Genomic DNA, 23,549 nt, shown 5'->3' with positions numbered 1-23,549 from the left:
AAGTGACCGCCATGTCTTGCAAAACTGCTACGCAAGCGAGACAAAAGCTACTGCATGAGGATAAATGAAACGTACATTTTCAAAACTGTTTATTTCAGAAGTTCGGTTTTATAATTCTCTTTGGACTGATAAGAATGTGCACTTCTTATGGACTGGGTAATATCTGTTACACAGCAGCATTATTCTGTACAGCAGTTGCAGCCAGCTTCATTATCTAAGATATAAAATAAATCCTTGACTTTTTATGCTGTTTATCAGTCAGAATATCAGGGTAAGAACGTGAGGCGCTTTTAGTGAGACTGAAAACCAACCATACATATTAAAATGAATACTGACCTGTAGGGGAAACATTGTAAGCAAACTTTTACTTACTAGCGGCGTACTTTCAAGTAATGCTGGTGGTTTCTGCTCGAGCGTATAAGCAACTATAAAAGTCATGTGGTCTCGGACACCATATGATTTCTTGCATCTCCTCTCAATGAACAGATAGTGCTTGTGGAAAAGAACATTTTTCACTTCGTAGCTATACAAAGCTCTGCTCCAAGTCAACAGTCTGGTTTGTACGTTACTTTTTCCTCCTGCCTTTCCTCTTCCGACCTCTTTTCTGCTGCTCTTCATCAGAGTCAGACTCGCAACTCTCCAGCTCCGCATCAGCAGTAGTAGAGCACATTTTTCTTTGCCTCCTAGGCTGATCTTCGTTCCTTATGGGTCTCCCGATTGGTTTGTTCTCCTCTGCTGGCACACAGCTAGAGTCAGTGATGCCATGGTGCCTCTGCTGGTGGTTCCTCAGGCTGATGTTGTGATTAAAAGACTCTCCACAATGCTCACACAGGAAGGGTTTCTCCCCTGTGTGGAGACGCATGTGGGATTTCAAATGCCCATCCTGGTTGAAAGAACAGTTACACACCTCACACTTGAAAGGCTTCTGTAGGTACAGGCCACTGTCTCTTTAAGAAACTACATTTCCCATCAGCCTACTTCTGCCTTGACCTACGTCACGCCGGGGCGGGATCATCTACGTCATCCTCCAGGAAGGCATAAACCGCCTGGAATTCCTCAGCCCTTTGTCTCTCGTGTCCGGTTTCCGAGGAGTCTAGACACATAAAGAGATGCTCTCAAACCCGAAAACACCTCTTTCTTGCAAGATCCATCATTCAGCGCGATTTCTTACCCTTGGCCAAGGTAAACTCTAGAGTCGCACGATCTTTAAACTCAACCTGAGTTACAACCGGTTTACTCGTATTAGAAGTGACGTCACGACTGCAGCCCAGGCAGTTAAAAGTTAAGAAGCGATTGAATCCTTTTTAACTCAAAAGCGCTGTGCATCTTATTCTGATCAGAGACTTTTCCTCACGAACGCTGAAGTTCGGACCAAGAGTCCTCTACTTTCCATGGGAACCACCCAAGTGATCTGCTGGACCAGAAAGCTCTCTGCGCCTTCTACACGAGCGACTCACATGCTTCATGAACAGCGAAGCTCTGCAACGGCGAACATCTTCATATCTTGCTAAAGGCAGGATTAAGTAAGATTTTGGCATTTGGGCATAATTAAGATAGTCTTAGGAATTTGCTTTTATTGAAATAGTGTGAATTTAAACCCAGGTTTATTCATTACACTGTTAAACACGCAGCGTGTTGAATTGTTGATTTTTGTTAATCTCTCAATTGTTTTAATAGGCTGTGCATGTCTCTCTCTCTCTTTCTCTTATTATTCTTACTAACATTTTAATTTCATTATTATACATCTTGATCTCATCAAGATTTCAGTGGATTCAGTATGGTTATGAGCTAGTGGGTTAGCTACAGCTTCCCTTTGTCTGCTTAGCAACACAAAGCTAATCTAGGCCTACCTCGTGCTCAGTAGGCCTCACCAGGCCTAACCAACACACTTTAGCTAGGCCATAGGGCCTTTCACAAACACACATTAGCAACACAAGGCTAATCTAGGCCTCCACCACGTGTAGTTAGCTACACGAGGCTAAACACATGGTCAAGTCCTTCCCACACACACACAAGCACACATTAGTAACAGAGCTAATCCTTTGTTCTATTTAGATAACATTCCTTGGTTTTAGCTAGCAACAAGCTAGGCCATACACACACACATATATATATATATATATATATATATATATATATATATATATATATATATATACACACACACCTCACTGCTTGTATATATTGATTTATTATTTTTATCTTTGTATAATAAATTCATTTATTATCGAAGCTATGTGTATTCATCTTGTTGGTGTGAACAATATCTGAAGTCCCCAATCTCTTGAAGAATTCAAAAAGGTGCATATAAGTTATGTAATCTGGTAAGTGATCGTAATAATTTGGAAATATACCATAATTTAACTGTTTGGTAATTTATTATTAAGCACCCGGATTAATGGTATGATTCACTAAATGATTCATTGAACGATTCACTAAATGATTCACTGAATGATTCACTCCAAATGAGACTGATTCTATGGTATGATTCAATTCAAATGAGTCAAAGTAAACGATTCAATGGGATTGATTCATTTTAATTATTAACCTTCAAATTTAATGAGACTGATTTAATGAGATTGATCACTTAATTTCAATAATTAACTGATTACACCCACAGTAAATTGGTGCCCCGTGTGAGGAGATTGGTTTGTTGACTTCTTGAAATATTGTTGCAGCAACAAATAAACTATCAGTTTAATTCAGCAACTGCTAAGGTATATCCCCAGGTGTGCTAAAACGGTTAACAGTAGTGTGATAACCATATCACAAATACTCATAACCTATTTAACTTAGGATAAGAGAGCATTTCCAAATAAACCTTATTAATTAATTACATCGTTAATGTTAATTAATAATGATTAAATTAATAATTAACTCATTGATTAATTATCTAGTATCCAGCCTAAGTAAAATGGCATCCCCTCGTGTCTCAAAAATGGAAGACAACGCTCAAGACGTGTCTCTCCTTGAGGTCATCGCAGACCTCATTCACTGCTCTGCCTCCGAAAAGGCAAACATTAAGTACACGAGTGAGAGTGAATGCCAAAACAACTTGGATAACTCAAACAAACATATGAGAGATCCAAAAAGAACAACTTTTAATGTCCAAGCGGCACTAGGTAAGCTATTCCTATCATACTTCCAAAATGCTGATTCAGAAATCAGACGCCTCCGCGGAGAGGTTGAAAGGCTGACTACCAGCAACGCTGAGCTGACAGCCGATAATAATGATTTACATAGGGAGCGTGAGCTCTTGAAGACCTCCCTTGATGATTGCACCGAACGGCTAGAGAAAGCCGAAATGGTTGCTAAGAGGGCTGCCCAGGAGCAGACCCCCCAAGAGCAGCGCGAGGGGCGTGAAAGACCCCCAACAATGTGCCAAAGCTCAGGACGGGAAGAGGCGTCCGAACCGGACACCGTAAATGATCTGGTCGAGGACCAGACACCCCGCCAAACTCCATCAACTCGCTACTTGACTCCGTCATTTAGCCAAGATGGAGCCATCCTGCGCTCATCCGGAGCCCAGGACCCTAGTACACCCAGGTCAGTGTGCTACAGTACCCCTGATCAATCTTCAGATGAATCAGACTATGAATCTAGTGTGAAATGGGAACAACACCAGAGTAGCTTAGATAGTGAGTGCTCAGAAGAGCCAAGAAGGTCGCACAAGGACATGCACCAAACCCTTCGCTTACGGCAAATTGACTTACTTGCCAAAGATGTCGAACAATTCGATCCCGACAATCAAAGAACTAATGTAAATAACTATTTACGAGAAATTGATCGATGCCTGATGGACCTGCCGAACGCCACAACACGTGAAAAACTTAAACTAATCTGGAAGACCTCCAGTAGTAGCGTTCGTGCCTTTTTAGAGACACTACCCCCAAACATTCGTGATAGTTATTCGAAACTTCACAATTACATGAGGGAAGAATATGCGCCATACACAGACGAAACCTCCGCAACATTGTGTGCATTACAAATCAAACAAAAACGGTCTGAGGCGCCTCGTGAATATTACAGACGGCTCCGTACTGCCTATTTCCAAGGTAGTAGCGCACCAGGGTTGGAAGAAGATAGAGGTTACATATCTCTCTTCTTACATAACCTCCACCCAAGCGTGCGGACCCATGTCACACTGACATGTCGACGAGGTCGCTATTCGATGAGGGAAATTAGGCGACTAGCCCAAATGACCTGGAAGACCATTGTCAAAACCGCAAACAGAAATGATGATGAACCCAGAGTCCTTAGGCTCCAGCATGCAAATGGGCCCCCGCTAACCTTAGAAGGAGGCGAAGCTCCAAAAGGGGGACCCCCCTGGAGAAATCCCGGTCCGAACCGCCCCTTGCCGAACCATCACAAGGGTGAGTGGAAAAATCGACAAGGTAAGGCCAGGAGGGACTGAGGGCAAGTCCACAGTGACTATGGCAATCGCCCATCACATGAAAAGGGTCGTAGGGAACAAAACGGTTGGCAGCAAAACCGTCATCCCCGCTCTGACCAGAAACGGCAGAAGCATTCCGACCGTAGCTCTAAACGTAAGGGTAGAGACGACCAACACAGTGACTCAGACCAACCTGGTGAGTTCCCCTCAGAGCTGGACTCTTTAAAAGCCCAGTTGGCTGAGATTAAAGAACTGTTACAGGAGACGTCAGACCCCTCAACAGATAAAACAAAAGAGCCCAAGAAAAATGACAAAAAGCTATTCGCTGGCATGACTAGGCCAGGAACCATGGGTATATCTCGTGAAACGGGGAGGAGATCCCTCTGAAACAGCAGGCGAGGGTCAGGATGTAGGGCCCCCCCTGGTGGTGAAGGAAAACCCACAAGACGCACCTCTCATGCGCGCTAAAGTCTTCACCACCATCTCTCAGACACACGGCTCTCACAAGGCGACCCAATCCCAACCAAGCCCTGCAACATAAACGTAGTCAGCTTCACACAAAACAAAACCCCACAGTCGTTGGATCCCACAAAATATGCACAAACCCGTTGCGACGAGATTAGTGCGAACACCGATCAACCAAGCGCCACGCGAGATCAAATTTCTGATGAACTTCAGTTCATGTCTTTGCACACCGAGTCCGGTGTCAAAACACCCAACATCGCGATTCCCCCTAGTGGCCACAATTCTTTGAAAAACCTCCCTCTATCCATCGACTCAGACACAGACACCCATTTCACTGCTGGTGTAATGGGTGCGCTGTGGAACATGTTAGGCGTCGAGGCGAAATTCCATATCGCGTACCACCCTCAATTTTCTGGTCAGGCTGAACGAGCCATTCAAACCATTGTGAGCATGCTGCGAAAGTATATCACAAACCATGGTAAAATTTGGGATGTGAAACTTCCCTTGGTGCTAAGGGCCATTTGGTCCACCCCTCATTGCGCCACTGAAGTCACACCCTTTGGGATGATGACTGGGCGAGAGTCGGTTCTTCCCCCACATCTCCTATACAAACCAGAGGCCATGAGCGTCGCGATTGCATACACCGCACATCAACATGTCGCCGACCTATGATGCCACCTACAGTCAACCTTTACAGGTGCCCAAAAGAATCTCGATTCAAGAGTAGGACACAAAGCCTACTACGCCCGAATCTCAGAGAAGTTCCTACCACCCTGGTCGAGACCTTTCGATCGTGGGAAAACCGTTCCCCGTCGCGTATCACATTAGGACATCTAGGCCTAATCAAACGCTTTCATATAGATTTCCATGATAATCGAATCAAACCTTTTGAACAGTCCTCACTCCAAAAGGGGGTGGACGACAGCTAGGCCCATCATATCCACCTAGCTTGTACGCATCACTCAACCATAAGCGTACACTAACATTCCCGGTCAGACTTCACCAACCCAATGAAGTAATAACTCTTCAGTATAACATGGTAGATAAAATACTAAAATCCGCTATTCTTACTAGTGTGTATTCATCACAAATACACCCGGCATATAGTCTTGGCAGTGCTATCCTTATTTTTGTGAATCCACAAGACTTAGAGATATGCACCCCCACTAAAGACATCCACTGGGTCTGTCCAGGCAACCCATACATAACACTATGCCAAGTTAGATAAGATGGTCTGTGTCCCTGACAGCTTTAGCCTCAGTAGCGCACGCTCTCTGGCCAGACCACCCACTGCGATTACCAAACACAGAAGATGTCTAGAAGATTAGGTTTGCCAACCCAAACACTAATACTTCTTTCCTTTCTTCATTTCTTCTCTTTTCTTGTTTTTTTATGCATAAGAAATTGAACACTACATGTTTGATGTTCAATGTTTAATATTTTTTTTTGATGTGGTTTTGATGTAGTTAGTTAGATAGTGATTATATGCCCAAAATGCCTCTGCCTCCAACTGTCTTACTGGAATTCATGAGTTTAGACAGTTTTCACAGGACACCATGGACTGTGCAGAGCAAGGCTACCTCAAGGACTATGGACATGTGGACTGTACGGTACTGTGCTCTCAGTGCTATGACTCCATCATACCCCTGAGACCAAAAGGGAGACTGTAGGTACAGGCCACTGTCTCTTTAAGAAACTACATTTCCCATCAGCCTACTTCCGCGTTGACCTACGTCACGCCAGGGCGGGATCATCTACGTCATCCTCCAGGAAGGCATAAACCGCCTGGAATTCCTCAGCCCTTTGTCTCTCACGTCCAGTTTCCGAGGAGTCTAGACGCATAAAGAGATGCTCTCAAACCCAAAAACACCTCTTTTTTGCAAGATCCATCATTCAGCGCGATTTCTTACCCTTGGCCAAGGTAAACTCTAGAGTCGCGCGATCTTTAAACTCAACCTGAGTTACAACCGGTTTGCTCGTATTAGAAGTGACGTCACGACTGCAGCCCAGGCAGTTAAAAGTTAAGAAGCGATTGAATCCTTTTTAACTCAAAAGCGCTGTGCATCTTATTCTGATCAGAGACTTTTCCTCACGAACGCTGAAGTTCGGACCAAGAGTCCTCTGCTTTCCATGGGAACCACCCAAGTGATCCGCTGGACCAGAAAGCTCTCTGCGCCTTCTACACGAGCGGCTCACGTGCTTCATGAACAGCGAAGCTCTGCAACGGCGAACATCTTCATATCTTGCTAAAGGCAGGATTAAGTAAGATTTTGGCATTTGGGCATAATTAAGATAGTCTTAGGAATTTGCTTTTATTGAAATAGTGTGAATTTAAACCCAGGTTTATTCATTACACTGTTAAACACGCAGCATGTTGAATTGTTGATTTATTTTGTTAATCTCTCAATTGTTTTAATAGGCTGTGCATGTCTCTCTCTTTCTCTTATTATTCTTACTAACATTTTAATTTCATTATTATACATCTTGATCTCATCAAGATTTCAGTGGATTCAGTATGGTTATGAGCTAGTGGGTTAGCTACAGCTTCCCTTTGTCTGCTTAGCAACACAAAGCTAATCTAGGCCTACCTCATGCTCAGTAGGCCTCACCAGGCCTAACCAACACACTTTAGCTAGGCCATAGGGCCTTTCACAAACACACATTAGCAACACAAGGCTAATCTAGGCCTCCACCACGTGTAGTTAGCTACACGAGGCTAAACACATGGTCAAGTCCTTCCCACACACACACAAGCACACATTAGCAACAGAGCTAATCCTTTGTTCTATTTAGATAACATTCCTTGGTTTTAGCTAGCAACAAGCTAGGCCATACACACACACACACATACATATACATATATATATATATATATATATATACAGTGGGGCAAAAAAGTATTTAGTCAGTCACCAATTGTGCAAGTTCTCCCACTTAAAAAGATGAGAGAGGCCTGTAATTTTCATCATAGGTATACCTCAACTATGAGAGACAAAATAAGAAAAAAAACAGAAAATCACATTGTCTGATTTTTAAATAATTTATTTGCAAATTATGGTGGAAAATAAGTATTTGGTCAATAACAAAAGTTCATCTCAATACTTTGTTATATACCCTTTGTTGGCAATGACAGAGGTTAAACGTTTTCTGTAAGTCTTCACAAGGTTTTCACACACTGTTGCTGGTATTTTGGCCCATTCCTCCATGCAGATCTCCTCTAGAGCAGTGATGTTTTGGGGCTGTCACTGGGCAACACAGATTTTCAACTCCCTCCAAAGATTTTCTATGGGGTTGAGATCTGGAGACTGGCTAGGCCACTCCAGGACCTTGAAATGCTTCTTAGGAAGCCACTCCTTCATTGCCCGGGTGGTGTGTTTGGGATCATTGTCATGCTGAAAGACCCAGCCACGTTTCATCTTTAATGCCCTTGCTGATGTAAGGATGTTTTCACTCAAAATCTCATGATACATGGCCCCATTCATTCTTTCCTTTACACGGATCAGTCGTCCTGGTCCCTTTGCAGAAAAACAGCCCCAAAGCATGATGTTTCCACCCCGATGCTTCACAGTAGGTATGGTGTTCTTTGGATGCAACTCAGCATTCTTTCTCCTCCAAACACGACAAGTTGAGTTTTTACCAAAAAGTTCTATTTTGGTTTCATCTGACCATATGACATTCTCCCAATCCTCTTCTGGATCATCCAAATGCTCTCTAGCAAACTTCAGACGGGCCTGGACATGTACTGGCTTAAGCAGGGGGACACGTCTGGCACTGCGGGATTTGAGTCCCTGGCGGTGTAGTGTGTTACTGATGGTAGCCTTTGTTACTTTGGTCCCAGCTCTCTGCAGGTCATCCACTAGGTCCCCCCATGTGGTTCTGGGATTTTTGCTCACCGTTCTTGTGATCATTTTGACCCCACGGGGTGAGATCTTGCGTGGAGCCCCAGATCAAGGGAGATTATCAGTGGTCTTGTATGTCTTCCATTTTCTAATAATTGCTCCCACAGTTGATTTCTTCACACCAAGCTGCTTGCCTATTGCAGATTCAATCTTCCCAGCCTGGTGCAGGTCTACAATTTTGTTTCTGGTGTCCTTTGACAGCTCTTTGGTCTTGGCCATAGTGGAGTTTGGAGTGTGACTGTTTGAGGTTGTGGACAGGTGACTTTTATACTGATAACGAGTTCAAACAGGTGCCATTAATACAGGTAACGAGTGGAGGACAGAGGAGGCTCTTAAGGAAGAAGTTACAGGTCTGTGAGAGCCAGAAATCTTGCTTGTTTGTAGGTGACCAAATACTTATTTTACCGAGGAATTTACCAATTAATTCATTAAAAATCCTACAATGTGATTTCCTGGATTCTTTCCCCCCATTCTGTCTCTCATAGTTGAAGTGTACCTATGATGAAAATTACAGGGCTCTCTCATCTTTTTAAGTGGGAGAACTTGCACAATTGGTGGCTGACTAAATACTTTTTTGCCCCACTGTATATATATACACACACACACACACACACACACACACACACCTCACTGCTTGTATATATTGATTTATTATTTTTATCTTTGTATAATAAATTCATTTATTATCGAAGCTGTGTGTATTCATCTTGTTGGTGTGAACAATATCTGAAGTCCCCAATCTCTCGAAGAATTCAAAAAGGTGCATATAAGTTATGTAATATGGTAAGTGATCGTAATAATTTGGAAATATACCATAATTTAGCTGTTTGGTAATTTATTATTAAGCACCCAGATTAATGGTATGATTCACTAAATGATTCACTGAATGATTCACTCCAAATGAGACTGATTCTATGGTATGATTCAATTCAAATGAGTCAAAGTAAACGATTCAATGGGATTGATTCATTTTAATTATTAACCTTCAAATTTAATAAGACTGATTTAATGAGATTGATCACTTAATTTCAATAATTAACTGATTGCACCCACACTTCTCTCCTGAGTGGATGCGCAAGTGTCTCTCGTATCCCTGAAATAAGGCAAATTTCCTATTGCACATGCTGCAGGTGTGTTTCTTTTTACTTCTGTGAGTCTTTAAATGCTCGTTGCGCGTAAAAAAGTCTTTGAATTTTTCTGGACAGTCTGGGCATAGGTAGCAAAGTGTGTCTTCTGTGTGACTCTGCTCATGCTCTAGCTTGGACTGTTTTGTATCAAACACCATCATGCAGTACTTGCAGGTGTATTGGTGGGCCGTGTGCAAGCGATAGTAATGCAATTTTTGTCCGATTTTGGTGATGAAGTGTTTGTGACACACATTACAGCAAAACAGTTTGACCTTGTACTTGCACACATGGCCCTTCTTGTTGGGATCTGTCTCCACCTTGATCGTTTTGTTACAGTCCTGACAGATCTTGTGTTCGAAAAGCTTTTCCGTGCCGCAATGCTTGGCAATGGCATGCAGATGAAAACTCTGGATGTCACTAAAATGAACGGAGAAGTCCTTTAAACTGAGGTTCTCGACAGCATCACCAGAGACGCACTCTGCACAGCAATAGTTCTTCTTGTGCCGCTGAAATGTACAAAACGTTTTAGCTACAGCTTCACAGTCTATACACCAAATTACTGGTTTAACAGTGTTCTGAAATCGACTCTTGGGAATCCCCTTGTTAGGAATTTCCTCACCACAACTCTGCAAAGCCTCATCTAAGGAGCTTGGCATGTACTCATCTGAATCCTCTTGCTGTCTCTTTTTAGAGGACTTGCTGCTCATTTTCTTAGTGAGCTTTTCGCTACAGTTTTCATCAGTAAATAGCTCTTCCTCTGAGGAGTTCGGCAGGTACTCATCATCTGTATCATCTTGTGCGTTTTGAGAGGAGTGGTCACTTTCGTGCTCAGAAAGCGCTTCAATAAACAGTTCCTCATCAGCCATCAGGGTGCCAGAAGATTCAGGGTAAACTGGGTTAGTGGTTTCATCACTTATCAGTGCAAGGTTTGTACCCTCTTCCTCAGCACCGTCCTCGTGTATTTCCATCAGGAGACTCAGCTCTTCCTCCTTCACATTCTCATCATGTTTCTCTCTCACCGAGATGGAATCAGCAGCAGCCTGAGCATTGTCCTCACACGTCGGCTTTGGAGACTCATCACTTGTGTGCTCCTGGTCAACAGTCACAGGTATGTCATCAGATGACGGTCCATGAGCATCACTACATAGTGAACACTCAGTCACCTGAGAAGAGACAGGTGAGGAATTACCAACCTGTATACTGAAACTATTTCCTGATTCATCAAAGCATTTTCATAAATCAAAATCAGAAAGAAAAAAAACACCTTTGTTATTGAAGTTCACCAGAACAATTACGGTTTACAAGTCAGATATGAAAAGTGATTCTATTGCGCTTTTCCAAATTCAAGCATTAACTTGCCATAGGGACGACTTGTCCTGAAATACACACCTTGTCGTTTGATATATCGGCTGCCTGAGAGGTCCACACTCTGTAGTTACAGCAGATCAGGCACTCTTGTCTGAAAGTGAGATTCTCACCTCTGCCTTTCCCTCGGATCCGACACTCACTGGAGCACTCCAGACAGCAGAACATCAGACGCTCAAATGTCTCCTTGGTCAAGGATACATATCTGGTACTATCACATACAATACATGACTTAATGAGTTATACCATTACTAAAGGGGAACTGAAGTCATTTTTAAACTTGCTTTATTTCTTAATTAACGTGTTTTCAATTACGTTTTTGGTTTTAGTAACCTTATATCGTGACTCGTATTGGCAACTAATTGCAATTAAACATTATACTTAATTGGCCTGTTCAGTTTTTAGCCATGTTGAATTTAGTTCATTTGGTCCACGGCAGGCGTCGCTTATCCACGCGATCTTCACGAGACTTGGAGACTTCAAAACGTGACGTGTCAGTGCCACCATTTTGAAAACTGTTTTCCAAACTAAATATTGCACAAAAACGAGTTTAAATGACGATTACTGCCTACTTTTTTCAAACTTTCCTGATTGCTATCAAAACTTCCAGCTTGATTGTATCAGCATTCGAAAGAGGGCGCGCGCATATTTTCACAACGTAGGCAGATGTTGCCCTGTGTCCGAAATCACTCCCTACTCACTATATAGTAACGATGCCATTTTGAAGTGCTGTCCGAAACCTTCGTGAGGATTATTTACACCCTATATAGTGCACTCAAAGTATCACATAATGTATCACGAAAAGTAGTGTACAACGATGGTCATTAACCAAAGGAATATATCCCATCATGCATTGCGGTCGCACTGAAAGAAATCAAAAGTCTCAAATTTGATTGAATAAAAGGCAGTGGCAAAAAAGAAAATATTCAGCCTTGATTTAAAAACAACTGAAAGACGCAGGTACTTTGTATTGATTAATGTAGGAAATATGCTCAGTAGAATATGGATTTATCACAAAAATACATGCATGTATTTATCTTGAAAACCCACCAGCTGACTGAGCTGGCACGTTTTAATTGTGCGACAGTAATGGCGTAAATACCAGCGCAACGGACTAGTTTTTTTTTTCTTTAGCGCGATGGACTAGTGTCCGAAAGCATTTTTCATTTGACCAATGAGCTCACTATATAGTCCTCTATATAGTAATTCCCTATATAGGGAGTAGGGAGCAGAGAACGAGTGAGTGATTTCGGACAAAGGGTTGGTTCCGCTGTACATTTTACTTCCGTGCTACGATGTCTCGCACAGGTCTCAATGAATCTCGTTTACAGCCATTGCTTTGACATATGGACTGATATTACATATCATATTTCAAACAAACATTCATAACTTGCTATAGCAGTGACAAAATAGCTGTCAAAAATGCTTTCCTATATTTAATAAAATGATATAAATAGAACTGATTTAAAAATTTGCCACACATTGTCTACTGGGGACAGGTCATGACTGCAGGCAGGCCAGTCCAGCACCCTCTTCTTCCACAGTCATGCCTTTGGAATGTGGTTTTGCATTGTCTTTTTCAGGGATATTTTAACAAGACATCGTCTTGATGGCAGAATACGCTGCTCCAAAATCTCAGTGAACTTTTCTGCATTAATGCTGCTATCACAGAAGCATAAGTTACCTTTGCCAAGGGCACTGACACAACCCCATACCATGACAGACCCTGGCTTTTGGACTTGTTGCTAATTAATAGTCTGGATAGTATTTTTCTTCTTTGGTCCAGAGCACATGGCGTCCATTTCTTACACAAATGGACCTGGAATACTGATTCATCTGACCACAATACACATTTCCACTGTGTAATGGTCCATCCCAAATGCCTCAAAGTCCAGAGACATCAACAGTGCTTATGGACACAGTTAACATAAGGCTTCCTTTTTGCACAGTAAGATTTTAACTGGCATTTGTGGATTGCATGACAAAAGTTTCCCGAGCTCATGTAGTTATGCACAGTTTCTGCTGTGAGGGGCGGCTTGACTGCACTGTGTAAATCACATCAAAATCAGAATCAACTCGCTGTCTGCACACAGCTGACAAAATTTCAGTTCAAATAACACTTGCCATGTGGTTGTAATACTGGCTTTATCGCAAGCTAGTGTGAATATCTAATCATCGCATTTTAAGGTTATATTAAATTCTGCTAAATTATTAAAACCTGTCCCTTCTGTTTCAGTGGAATATTCATGTGGAACATTTAATAATGGAATATCTGAAATGTTTAGTCTATTCACTCCTACACTACAAAACAAACTGGAAATTGTAGGGGTTTTTTTGATGCCACATTAGCACCTGAAGCTATATTATGGCAAGAGCATTTCTCAAAGATAGTTACTTTATACATAAAATAATTAAAATAAATCGAATTAAAAATCAAATAAGCGAGCTGCTTTAAAAATGCATGTGACAAGAACTAACACTTTTCGTGGTGGCACCTTCTGAAAAACATCATCCAGCGTATTTTGACAGTAAAAACGTTGGAAAATTTTATTCATAAAAAAATCACTTCTAACTTACAAAAGGATGCAAATAACTTCAGTTGATCAATATTTAAATCAAATAAGAAAATATACACATCTACTGTATTGACGACTGAAAGGTTATATCAGCGTGTAGTTCAACCATTCGCCAAATGAGAGTTGTGAAAGCCAATGGCAAGTAAAGACCGCCCCAGACTCGCCTTTCTCAGCGAGTGCGGTCAAAACAATGGGTTCCTACCTAGTATTCATGTAAAATCCAAGAAACATTTGACAAAAAAAAAAAACCTCCTTCCTCGCGCATGTTGGGGGCCACCACGGCCGGCCCAAGGCATAAGCGAACTAAGTGCCCGCTTAGGGCCCCACACACCACCAGGGGGCCCCCAAGAGCAGTTGGAATGCCCACCTGTGAAAATATTTTTAATTAAAAAACCGTAATATCAATGACATGATATAGCAGAAACAAAAGACACAAAAATAAGACACAAAATAACGTTTTTTGTATCATTTTCATAGTTGGTACAAATGTAGGTTAACTAATCCTTGCTGTTGGTTGCTGCCACTGCGCTCCTGCACAACCAGACGCACGTGACAGGAGTTATTCACTTCGGAAGATAGGTGGACTAGATGGCTAAGCCATGTCTCAAAAAAGAAATTATCCATCTGGGGCAGAGAAGAGGAAGAGACAAGAGGAAGAAAAAAGCAGCAAGAAAAAGGTAAATTTGAATGTCCAATGTTACTATTTTTGTGTCATTAAGGTTGTCTATGTTCTGGCTAGGTTGGCTGGATTAGCTAACAGAATGTCCGTCATAGTAGCTAATGTTATGCTACCCAAAACAACAAAATGTAGCCTCGGATATCATCTTTAGTTCTAACCTGAGAGCCGTCGCTTTACTTACAAACTCCAACCTAAATGTCATGACCGATATTAGCTCAAGTGGACAAAGTCATACCAATTTATTAAGATTGGCACAGTAGTGTGTTCAATAAGGTGAGTGCAAGTTAGCGCAAAGCTAGTAGTGAGCTGTAGTTAGCGCCTAGCACAAATGCCATCCAAGCTCTAATTTGGGCTACAAGTTTGATTGTAGGGGATGTAGTTGCTGGCCTCGACATGGTTTAATCTACATTCACATCTCAAAGTGCCTTCTTCTTGATAATTGCTGTCAGGTCACTAGTGTGAGTTTAACAATCTGTCAATAGCTGTTATTATTAGCCTTTCTGCCTGCACGATAGTCTATTGCCATTAACTGGTACTGCCCTCTGCTGGACGACACAGTGCAATACATAATTCTGCCTCACCAATGTTGGCTTGGATTCTGTGAAAAAGATTTTAAAATTTGAGTTCACTGTTATTGATATTGTGTGTAGGCCTGCATGTATGAAATGCATAGTAATTAAATCCTGTTACACAATGTAGGCAAAAGTCATCGCCAGATATGTCAGCATGAGTAATTGTATGCTCTTGAATATAAGTAAAGATACTAAATTAATTCAATTAAAATAATTTATTAATGATGTACTGGTGTACCATTATTTTGCAGGAGCCCTGCTGAGGTTTTTTGGGACACAATCAACCACATCAACAACTGGTTAACTTGTTTACATATACAGTGTCTTGTCTACTGATTTGTTGTTTTACTTACAAATATGCCACACGTCACTCTGAATATTTTATATTGCAATAGCCACAAGTTGCAGTATAATGTAAACCAACTAAAAACGCAGATTATGGTGGGTGGCTAGACTAACTAGACTAACTGTGTAGCCTAAGAAATAATAAGGCAGCTAGCAGTGTAGTTTTGGTGGTGTGGGGGGCCCCCAAATCAAATTCTGCTTAGGGACCCTTAAAGGCTTGGGCCGGCCCTGGGGGCCACCATTGCAAAATGAAAACAAAACTGGAAATGATGGAAATCAGCTAGCGTCAACTTCGGGCGAGTTCAGCTGGGGCCGCTTATCGGGAGAGAGTTTTTAATTAGACGAAATTACAGAGAAAATCTATACTTGCACTCGTCAGATATCCTTTTTTGGGCCCCCAACTATTAAGTGGGTGTCAGTCCTGTGTGCACACCAAAGCGCTCCAGACTGCACCGAATGGACTCTCACATGCGTGCTGTTAACAAGGCTCATCTGCACATGATCAAGAGGCATCAGCATGCCTATGGACCCTTTTCACGTGACGTCACGACAAACGTGGCCGCCATTTTGGACATGAACTACCAGTAGTTTACCACAGCCAACACTGAGGAACGGCAGCAAAGAAAGTTTTTACTTTCAGCAAGACTTCCATCATGCCACTATATTGTTGTGCACCTGGATGTAGTAACCATCAACAAACAAGGCAAGGTTTATCATTTTATCGGATCCTGACGGAGAAGATGGATAGCGGCCATTAACAGGAAAGATTGGCAGCCCTCGGCATACCAACGCTTGTGTAGTGACCACTTTGTTGGAGGTAAGACGAATAAAATTAGCCAGAAAAGGCATTACATTGCTGTTAACATTCTGTGGCGGCAAGTGTGTAACCAAATAGGTTAAAATAACCCATTGTAACCTCTTTGTTCTTCTGTAGTAGCTATTGACTAGCTAATGTCAACAGGTAGCTAGTATGTTACTGTAGTAATGTTTACGTTCAGTCATTTGGATGACTGTTAAAACCTTTCAGTCTCAAGTTTTTCCTTTACTGTATTTACTACTTTACTGTAATTATGATCCGGCAGCTATTTACACCGGATCCAGTGTAAATAGCTGCCGGAGCCAACGTCCGAGGTTCCGGAGCGCGCTCCGGCTTGCTCCCCCTCAAATTAAGCAGCGCGCTCCGGCTTGCTCCCGGAGTGCTCCGGCCAAGGTTCCGGAGCGCGCTCCGGCCGAGGTTCCCCTCAAATTAAGCAGCGCGCTCCGGCTTGCTCCCGGAGTGCTCCGGCCGAGGTTCCCCTCAAATTAAGCAGCGCGCTCCGGCTTGCTCCCGGAGTGCTCCGGCCGAGGTTCCCCTCAAATTAAGCAGCGCGTGCCGGCTTGCTCCCGGAGTGCTCCGGCCGAGGTTCCCCTCAAATTAAGCAGCGCACTCCGGCTTGCTCCCGGAGTGCTCCGGCCGAGGTTCCCCTCAAATTAAGCAGCGCGCTCCGGCTTGCTCCGGAGCAAGCCGGAGCGCGCTGCTTAATTTGAGGGGGAGCAAGCCGGAGCGCGCTCCGGAACTTCGGCCGGAGCACTCCTGGAGCAAGCTGGAGCGCACTCCGGAACCTCGGACATTGGCGTGTATGTGTATGGCGATGGGTTTTTAACGACATAGGTATACAGATCATGTGGGCCGAAGTCAGGTAAAGACGAGGGCTTCGTGTACTTCCGTACGTCAGTGAACAATCCTGGTGGAAGCAGGTAAACGTCGTTCTCTAAGCCTGCTAACCTCAATTTTTGCAAATACCTCTCCCTCTGCTCACCCTGTAAATGCCCTACGTCGCTGGATAGTGAAGGTGTTTTCTGCATCTCGCTCCTTTTTCTTTTATGTTTGTCGCCTTCCTCGCATTCAAACTGATTCGAGCCGAAGTCCACTACATGTCCAAAATGGCGGTCGCGTTTACGAAGGTCACGTGACTGAAAAGGGTCTATATAAAGACTGAGAACACACACGTTCAGTGTGAAGTATTACGCCACGTCAGTGCGCATTATCGAGCCTTATTCTCCCACGTAGATACCCTGGGTTTCCGATCCCGTTTCCTGTTCATTTGTTTTTGTCTTTGCCTGATTTAGCCCATTTGTGCCTTGCCTGACCTTTTGCTAGTTTCACGTTTATGAGATTGCCTGCCGTTTTGAATTGTTTGCCTGCGTTTTCACTATTGTTAATAAACATTACTTCTGCACTTGCATCCGTCTCCTACCACTGTCTGACACTGGAAGGTACATATAGGTTGTTGGGTATATAAATCGCAATTTAAGCACGAGTTTAGCATGGTAGACCCCCATTATTTTTGAAAAAATATATTCCCTATAAATATTTTGTCAACTTTGTAAAGCATAAATTGCTCGATGAACATTATCAACTGTTTAAAAAGTCAATGAACAAAAAGCTATTTAAAAAAAAGTATTGTTCTGTCAACTTTGTGTGAAAATTGTCATTTTTACTTTATTTTAAAATATAAACACATTATATGAAATTTTTATTGCATTACATATACTTTAATACATACAGATACAGAAAATGCTTTTATATGCATGTGAACTATAACTGCTATCTCCAATCATGTTTGTAACAATTTATTAGGGCCATACAAAGCAGGGGTTCAGAAGAGTTTGTATATAGCGCAGCGGTGGCTTATCAAAATGTGATCATAATGTGATAATTTTCTGTGACAAAAAATGTCCATAAAACCCACCAGGGATCTCATGGAGCTATTAATTTGTTCTAATACTCATTTAGTTAATACATAAAGGAGTTAAATTATATTGAACTTAAGAATATTTTATGAACAACTGTCAAAATGACCCCCCAAATTAAGTGATGTATGGGCCTGATAGACGTGGCGAGTGCTTCCTAAAAAAAAAAAAAAAAGTTAGCCAATACGCCGTTATATACTTTGTGTGTGACCCTGTTCACATCTGTCATGAACATGCATGTTGGGTGAGCAGGTTGCCAGTGGTTAACTTTCAGTACATCAGTTCACGCCTGACATTAGGCTGTATCTCAAGCAATGATTTGTGATTCACTTCCCTGCTCTATATGCAAATAATGACATACATTTCCGTTTGCAAAGGCAATATTTTTTTTAACCAGCAGGAGGCAATAGTGCGTGTCCCATGGCCCGTCTGTCGGAAATGAAAACAAGAATTCAAAACTTAATATCACACCAAATCAAACATTAATACGACACCACTGGCGTGAAGGCATACATTCTTCTGCTTGCACAGAGGACATCAACTGTGCAGGCAATCCTTCAGTGTGGCTCAGACCACCTCTGAACGTGGTCCGAGTGATTGAATCACAATGCATCTTTGGGACCCACGACGCCACTCACATCTGTACTTCGAGTGGACCACTTGTGACCTGATCACCTGGGATGCATGTTAATTCCATGTGTGAACAGGCCTCTGTGTAACTGTGTAAACCAAAAGGACATACCCAGATAAATTTATCAGTGTATCTGCACTGAATGGCTTCGTTTGCACATCTGGGGGGAAAAAATAGATTACTTTAAAACACTGAAATATTTGTCTGCTTTCCACTCCTACATTGTCCAGTTCAGTCTTAAATCCTACCTACTCCCCAATTCTCCACTCTCATATGATAGCTACCAACCAGGAAGGGTGAAGGTTAAAATGTGAAGCCAACTGCATCTTTTCACAATGCTGCATCACAAGGCATCATCACATATGGAGGAAAGTGCTATGCCCTCTGACACATACATAAGTTCAAAGATGCCCATGACTGGACAGTGTCACTGTGATTGACAGGGGAGAAATCGTGTGGTAGGGTGAATGCTTTTCTGTTCTGTCACCCGGGAGCTCTGGATCCACACCAAAGTCTTTTAACCCAAAGCCATGACTTCAGCTTCTAAAACTTTTTTAAATACCATGAATAAAACAAGAACAAAATGTCAAGCACAATTTTCATTCTCATCGTAAAAAAAAACTCCTGAGTAAACAACTTTTCTGAAGAAAAATATAAAAAGTTCAAAAACACCTCACCTGTTCTGTTCCAGCTGACATCTCGTGAACCTGCCACTGGCTTATTCGTCATGCTTTTTGTTAACACCTATAAAAAATTGAAATTGCAGCATCAGAATGGGTGAAACTGCACCCAAAGGGAAATGACCTTATCAATCTATTTTCTAAAGCCAGCAAACCAATAGCTGGAATGAAACCAAATATACCAAGGGCTGGACAGTTGTCTAGTAACTAATCCATACTTTAACTAATAAAAAACCTCTTGGAAGCGGCAGAGAAGTCTTACCAATGGCTCTGGCTGAAGAGGGGTTACGCATAGCAGAGTACGCTACCTGGAAACAAGTCAGGGCCTGATCACCCCCAGCTGGGTTGCCTGGGTGAGGGTGTCTGGTGTCAAGGCCCCAAACACCCAATGATCTCGGGAAACATTACTAACAATGTGTCCAGGTTGCACCACAGGTGTATTATAGAACCTGTTCAGCATGGCATCGCCATCGACTTCCAAGAAGAGGCTTGAGACAACTGGAAAGACAGTGGACAGCCCAGAGAGATGGGAATCAGTGCACTGAGGGTTAGAACCCCAAACTGCAGCTTTCATGAGGGAGCACCCAGAATTACGCTACAAAGAACCCTTCAACAATATTACCCCCTGGTGTGGATGAGCACCCCAACTAGACAGAGTTACCAGTAATGACCCAAGGAATGGATACAAGCATGAATATAGTCTGCAGATGCAGCAAGGTCTGCAAAAACCCAAAGAGTCTGAAGATCCATCAGACCAAGATGGGCTGTTGAGCAAGAAGCAAGTGGTTCAACGTATACTGCCAGTCTGTGACATGGCAGCTGGTGAGATGGAGGAGGAGCTTGGCCCAGAGCCACCCCACAGTGCCCCGCACCTCCAAGCACCAAATACACCAAACCCAAGCAGACCCTCAGAACAGTGTTGTGGTCAGCCGCGAACCTAGGGGTGAGATGCCATCAGTTTGATGAGGTAGCAGCAATACTAGATACAATAGCCAAAGGACATTGAGCACTCTCAGAGTCAGCATTGCCGAGGAGAGGTTCGGTGTCAAGGAACACCACACCATCAAGAATGTTTCAGCGCCAAAACCAAACAGACACGAGACCAAGATAATTCAACTTAGACAAGAGCTGAGGTCACTGAAGAACCAGTTCAAAAGAGCTTGAGAGGATGAGAAGATTGCCTCCAAGTTACACAAGGGCTATGAGAGGGAAGCTAACCACCCTTCGATGTGCTGAATGGCATAAAAGGAGGGGTAGGGAGAAAGCACGCAAGTGCAGCGCCTTATATGCAAACCCATTAGGATTTGCAAGGAAGCTGCTGCGCCAGAAGCACAGTAGATTCCCGTCATGCCCCAAGAAGGAGATCAACAGCCACCTTAGATGCACCTATAGCGATAGCTTAAGGGATCATGACCTTGGTCATCATGTTTTCCTCATATGCCCACCTCTGCCCAGCATCCTGTTTGACATCGAGGAACCTACACTGAAGGAGGTCAGAGAGACCATCATGTCAGCAAGGGCATCTTTAGCCCCAGGCCCAAGTGGAGTTCCATAGAAGGTCTTCAAGCAATGCTCCAAATTTCTGGAGTGCATCTGGAAGATCCAAAATGTGGTCTGGAAAAGGGGGAGAGTACCAGAGCAGTGGAGATATGCAGAGGGTGTTTGGATTCCCAAAGAGGAGAATGCTAATAACATCGGGCAATTCAGAACTCTCTCAGTCCTCAGTGTGGAATGCAAGATCTTCAAAGATAATTGCAAATCATCTCATGGATTTCCTCTTAAAAAATTTACATAGATATTTTGGTGCAGAAGGGAGGAGTTCCAGGTGTGTCCGGCTGTATGGAAAATACTAGGGTGGTAACGAAGCTGATCAGAGAGGCACAAGGGAGGAGGGGTGAATTGGCAGTGCTATAGCTGGACCTTATCATCCATGAACGCCCTGACTGTCACAACTACATCAGTGCCCGGATGCAGGTGGCTTCTGCAGGGGCTTGAGAGGCTCATATCATGGGCAAGAATGAGCTTCAAGCCCAAAAAAAGTCCAGGTTGCTGGTCCTCAGGAAAGGAAGCGTGACGGACAATTTGTTTCTTTCTTGGAGACAACAAAATTCCATCACTTTCACAGAAGCCAGTCAAGAGTCAATGTAAGATCTTCACCAGTGAGCTAAAGGACACAGCAGCATTGCAAGAAGCCAGCAACAACCTCACTACCTGGTTTAGCACAGTGGACAGGTCAGGGCTCCCGGGAACATTTAAAGCCTGGATTTACCAACATGGAATCCAGCCCTGACTCCTCTGGCTGGTACTTATCTATGATGTGCCAACCACAAATGTTATAGGTCTTGAGAGAAAGATCAGCCAGTTTCTGCACAGATGGTTAAGCCTACCATTCCACTGACGATGTGTCCAGCTTGCACCACAGGTGTATCATAGAACCATATTCTCAAAGCCCAGTGGACTCCCTATATAACTCGGACACGGTTTCAATTTTAAATTCATTTAACTAACTTAATTTCAACAGCAGCTACCCTGTGAGCCAGTTCTGAACTAGCAAGCCAAGTGAAATTCATATCTGTACAGCAGGTCAGAGAAATGCTCAGGTTAGCTTCCAAACAACTTTAGCATAATTACATGTATCCATAATTATGTTATAATTAGTTACCATATTCCATTGAAATGAAATGTTGGATCCAAATGAATAAAAGGCTGAGAGAAAGGCTTTTTTTTTGTACTAAAACAGAATAGCAGTTAAATTCGGTGAGGTTTATTGAGTCCCTGGACAGAGGCAACTATTCTCTAAACCGCACAGTAGCGGATCTATTCGCAGACAAAAGCTGAGTAAATTTAGCCCCTTTAGAACTGCCCGCCAAGCAACCGGAAGTAGCAGACGGGAGCTGCGTGATGTCACGGGTGTGTGTCGGCCACAAACAACATAAGCAACCAAAGAGAGCAGGAATTTAGTGAGGGAGAAGCTTCAAGTTTTAGTAGTTTGTCAGTTCAAGTTGATGACGATGTACTGACAGAAGAAGTGGCCAGTGATGGGGAAGAAGAGAGAGGTATCGAACCATACCGATTTGAGCCAGAAATGTCCAATGAGAGCAGGGTCAGTGAACGTGACAATGATGAACCCGAGGACGATCATGAAGACCGGTTTGCAAATATGGAATGGTAAGCTTTCCAAAAATGTTCTTAGAATTCGAATAAACTTTTAAAAAAAGACTAAAGATGATATGCTAGCCTAGTACAGCTACAGCTGACAGTCTTCAGTTCAACTTTTCCGTGGCCGTGCATAGTCTATTGCTGGCTTGCCATTGCAGCATTGCAACAAATCCAAGATAAAGCAGGTCTGATATTATATACACTTTTTTCAATTTTTATTGCTACATATAAATTTATATAACAGTAAAAATTAAAATTGTAGGAAAATGTGCAATGCTAGGGATAAAGCTCAAAGGAATATTACTTGATTAAAATGAAGAGTCCATGGCCTCATTAACAGCTCTGGAGTCAGAAGTGTAACACAGAGACTTCAGTGACTCCCATTGTGAGTGTATCTGTAAATCCACAAAGCAGTAGACTACTGGCACTACTATACCTGGTTTGTAAACAGGGAGCCACTGATATTAATACTCAGAATTTTGTAACCAACTGTGCTGTAACAGTTGTACAGTTTACTACTTCAATGTAGACTATTGACAACTGGTAGGCCTACTACTACTACTGTAGACTGAGTAGTGTACCACGGACTGGCAGTAGCCCACCCAGTAAAAGCGCGACCGGGGGTGTGGGGGGTTGGATAACTGGAAGTTGAAGATGCATTCCTCAAGTTAGTAGTATGACAGTATGTTGGAAACAAAATGCTTTGCAGTTCATTGTAGCAAAGTCTTGACTAATTAGTGATTACCTTTATTTTTCGGGAAAAGGAACAGGGCCACTCCCTCCACGGCATTTGTGTTGCTGCACCCGGCAGCGATGCATCGCTTTCTGGGCGCGTTCCCTTTTTTCTCTCTCCCCTTTCTTCTCCACAACAGTCGTAGATTGTAGTTTAATGATTTGTCTCTCTATGTCGGGTTCTGTTGCAAGT

At 42.8% G+C, this 23,549-nt stretch overlaps 1 protein-coding gene across 1 annotated transcript; it reads right to left on the bottom strand.

The window, feature by feature from the left end:
* Positions 1–544: 544 nt before the first annotated feature.
* Positions 545–23,549, bottom strand: LOC132885519 (zinc finger protein 502-like). The gene is made up of 6 exons (XM_060920248.1): positions 23,370–23,549; positions 19,463–19,529; positions 18,897–18,945; positions 11,274–11,460; positions 9,794–11,047; positions 545–925 (listed from the first exon to the last, which is right to left on the bottom strand). The coding sequence occupies exons 1-6, from the start codon at positions 23,412–23,414 to the stop codon at positions 566–568; spliced, it is 1,962 nt and encodes a 653-aa protein (XP_060776231.1). The 5' UTR covers positions 23,415–23,549; the 3' UTR covers positions 545–565.

The sequence above is a fragment of the Neoarius graeffei genome, chromosome 1 (genome assembly GCF_027579695.1).
Source record: "Neoarius graeffei isolate fNeoGra1 chromosome 1, fNeoGra1.pri, whole genome shotgun sequence".
Taxonomy (NCBI): Eukaryota; Metazoa; Chordata; class Actinopteri; order Siluriformes; family Ariidae; genus Neoarius; species Neoarius graeffei.
The sequence above is the reverse complement of the archived record's forward strand: the minus strand, read 5'-3'. Positions and strand labels throughout refer to the sequence as shown.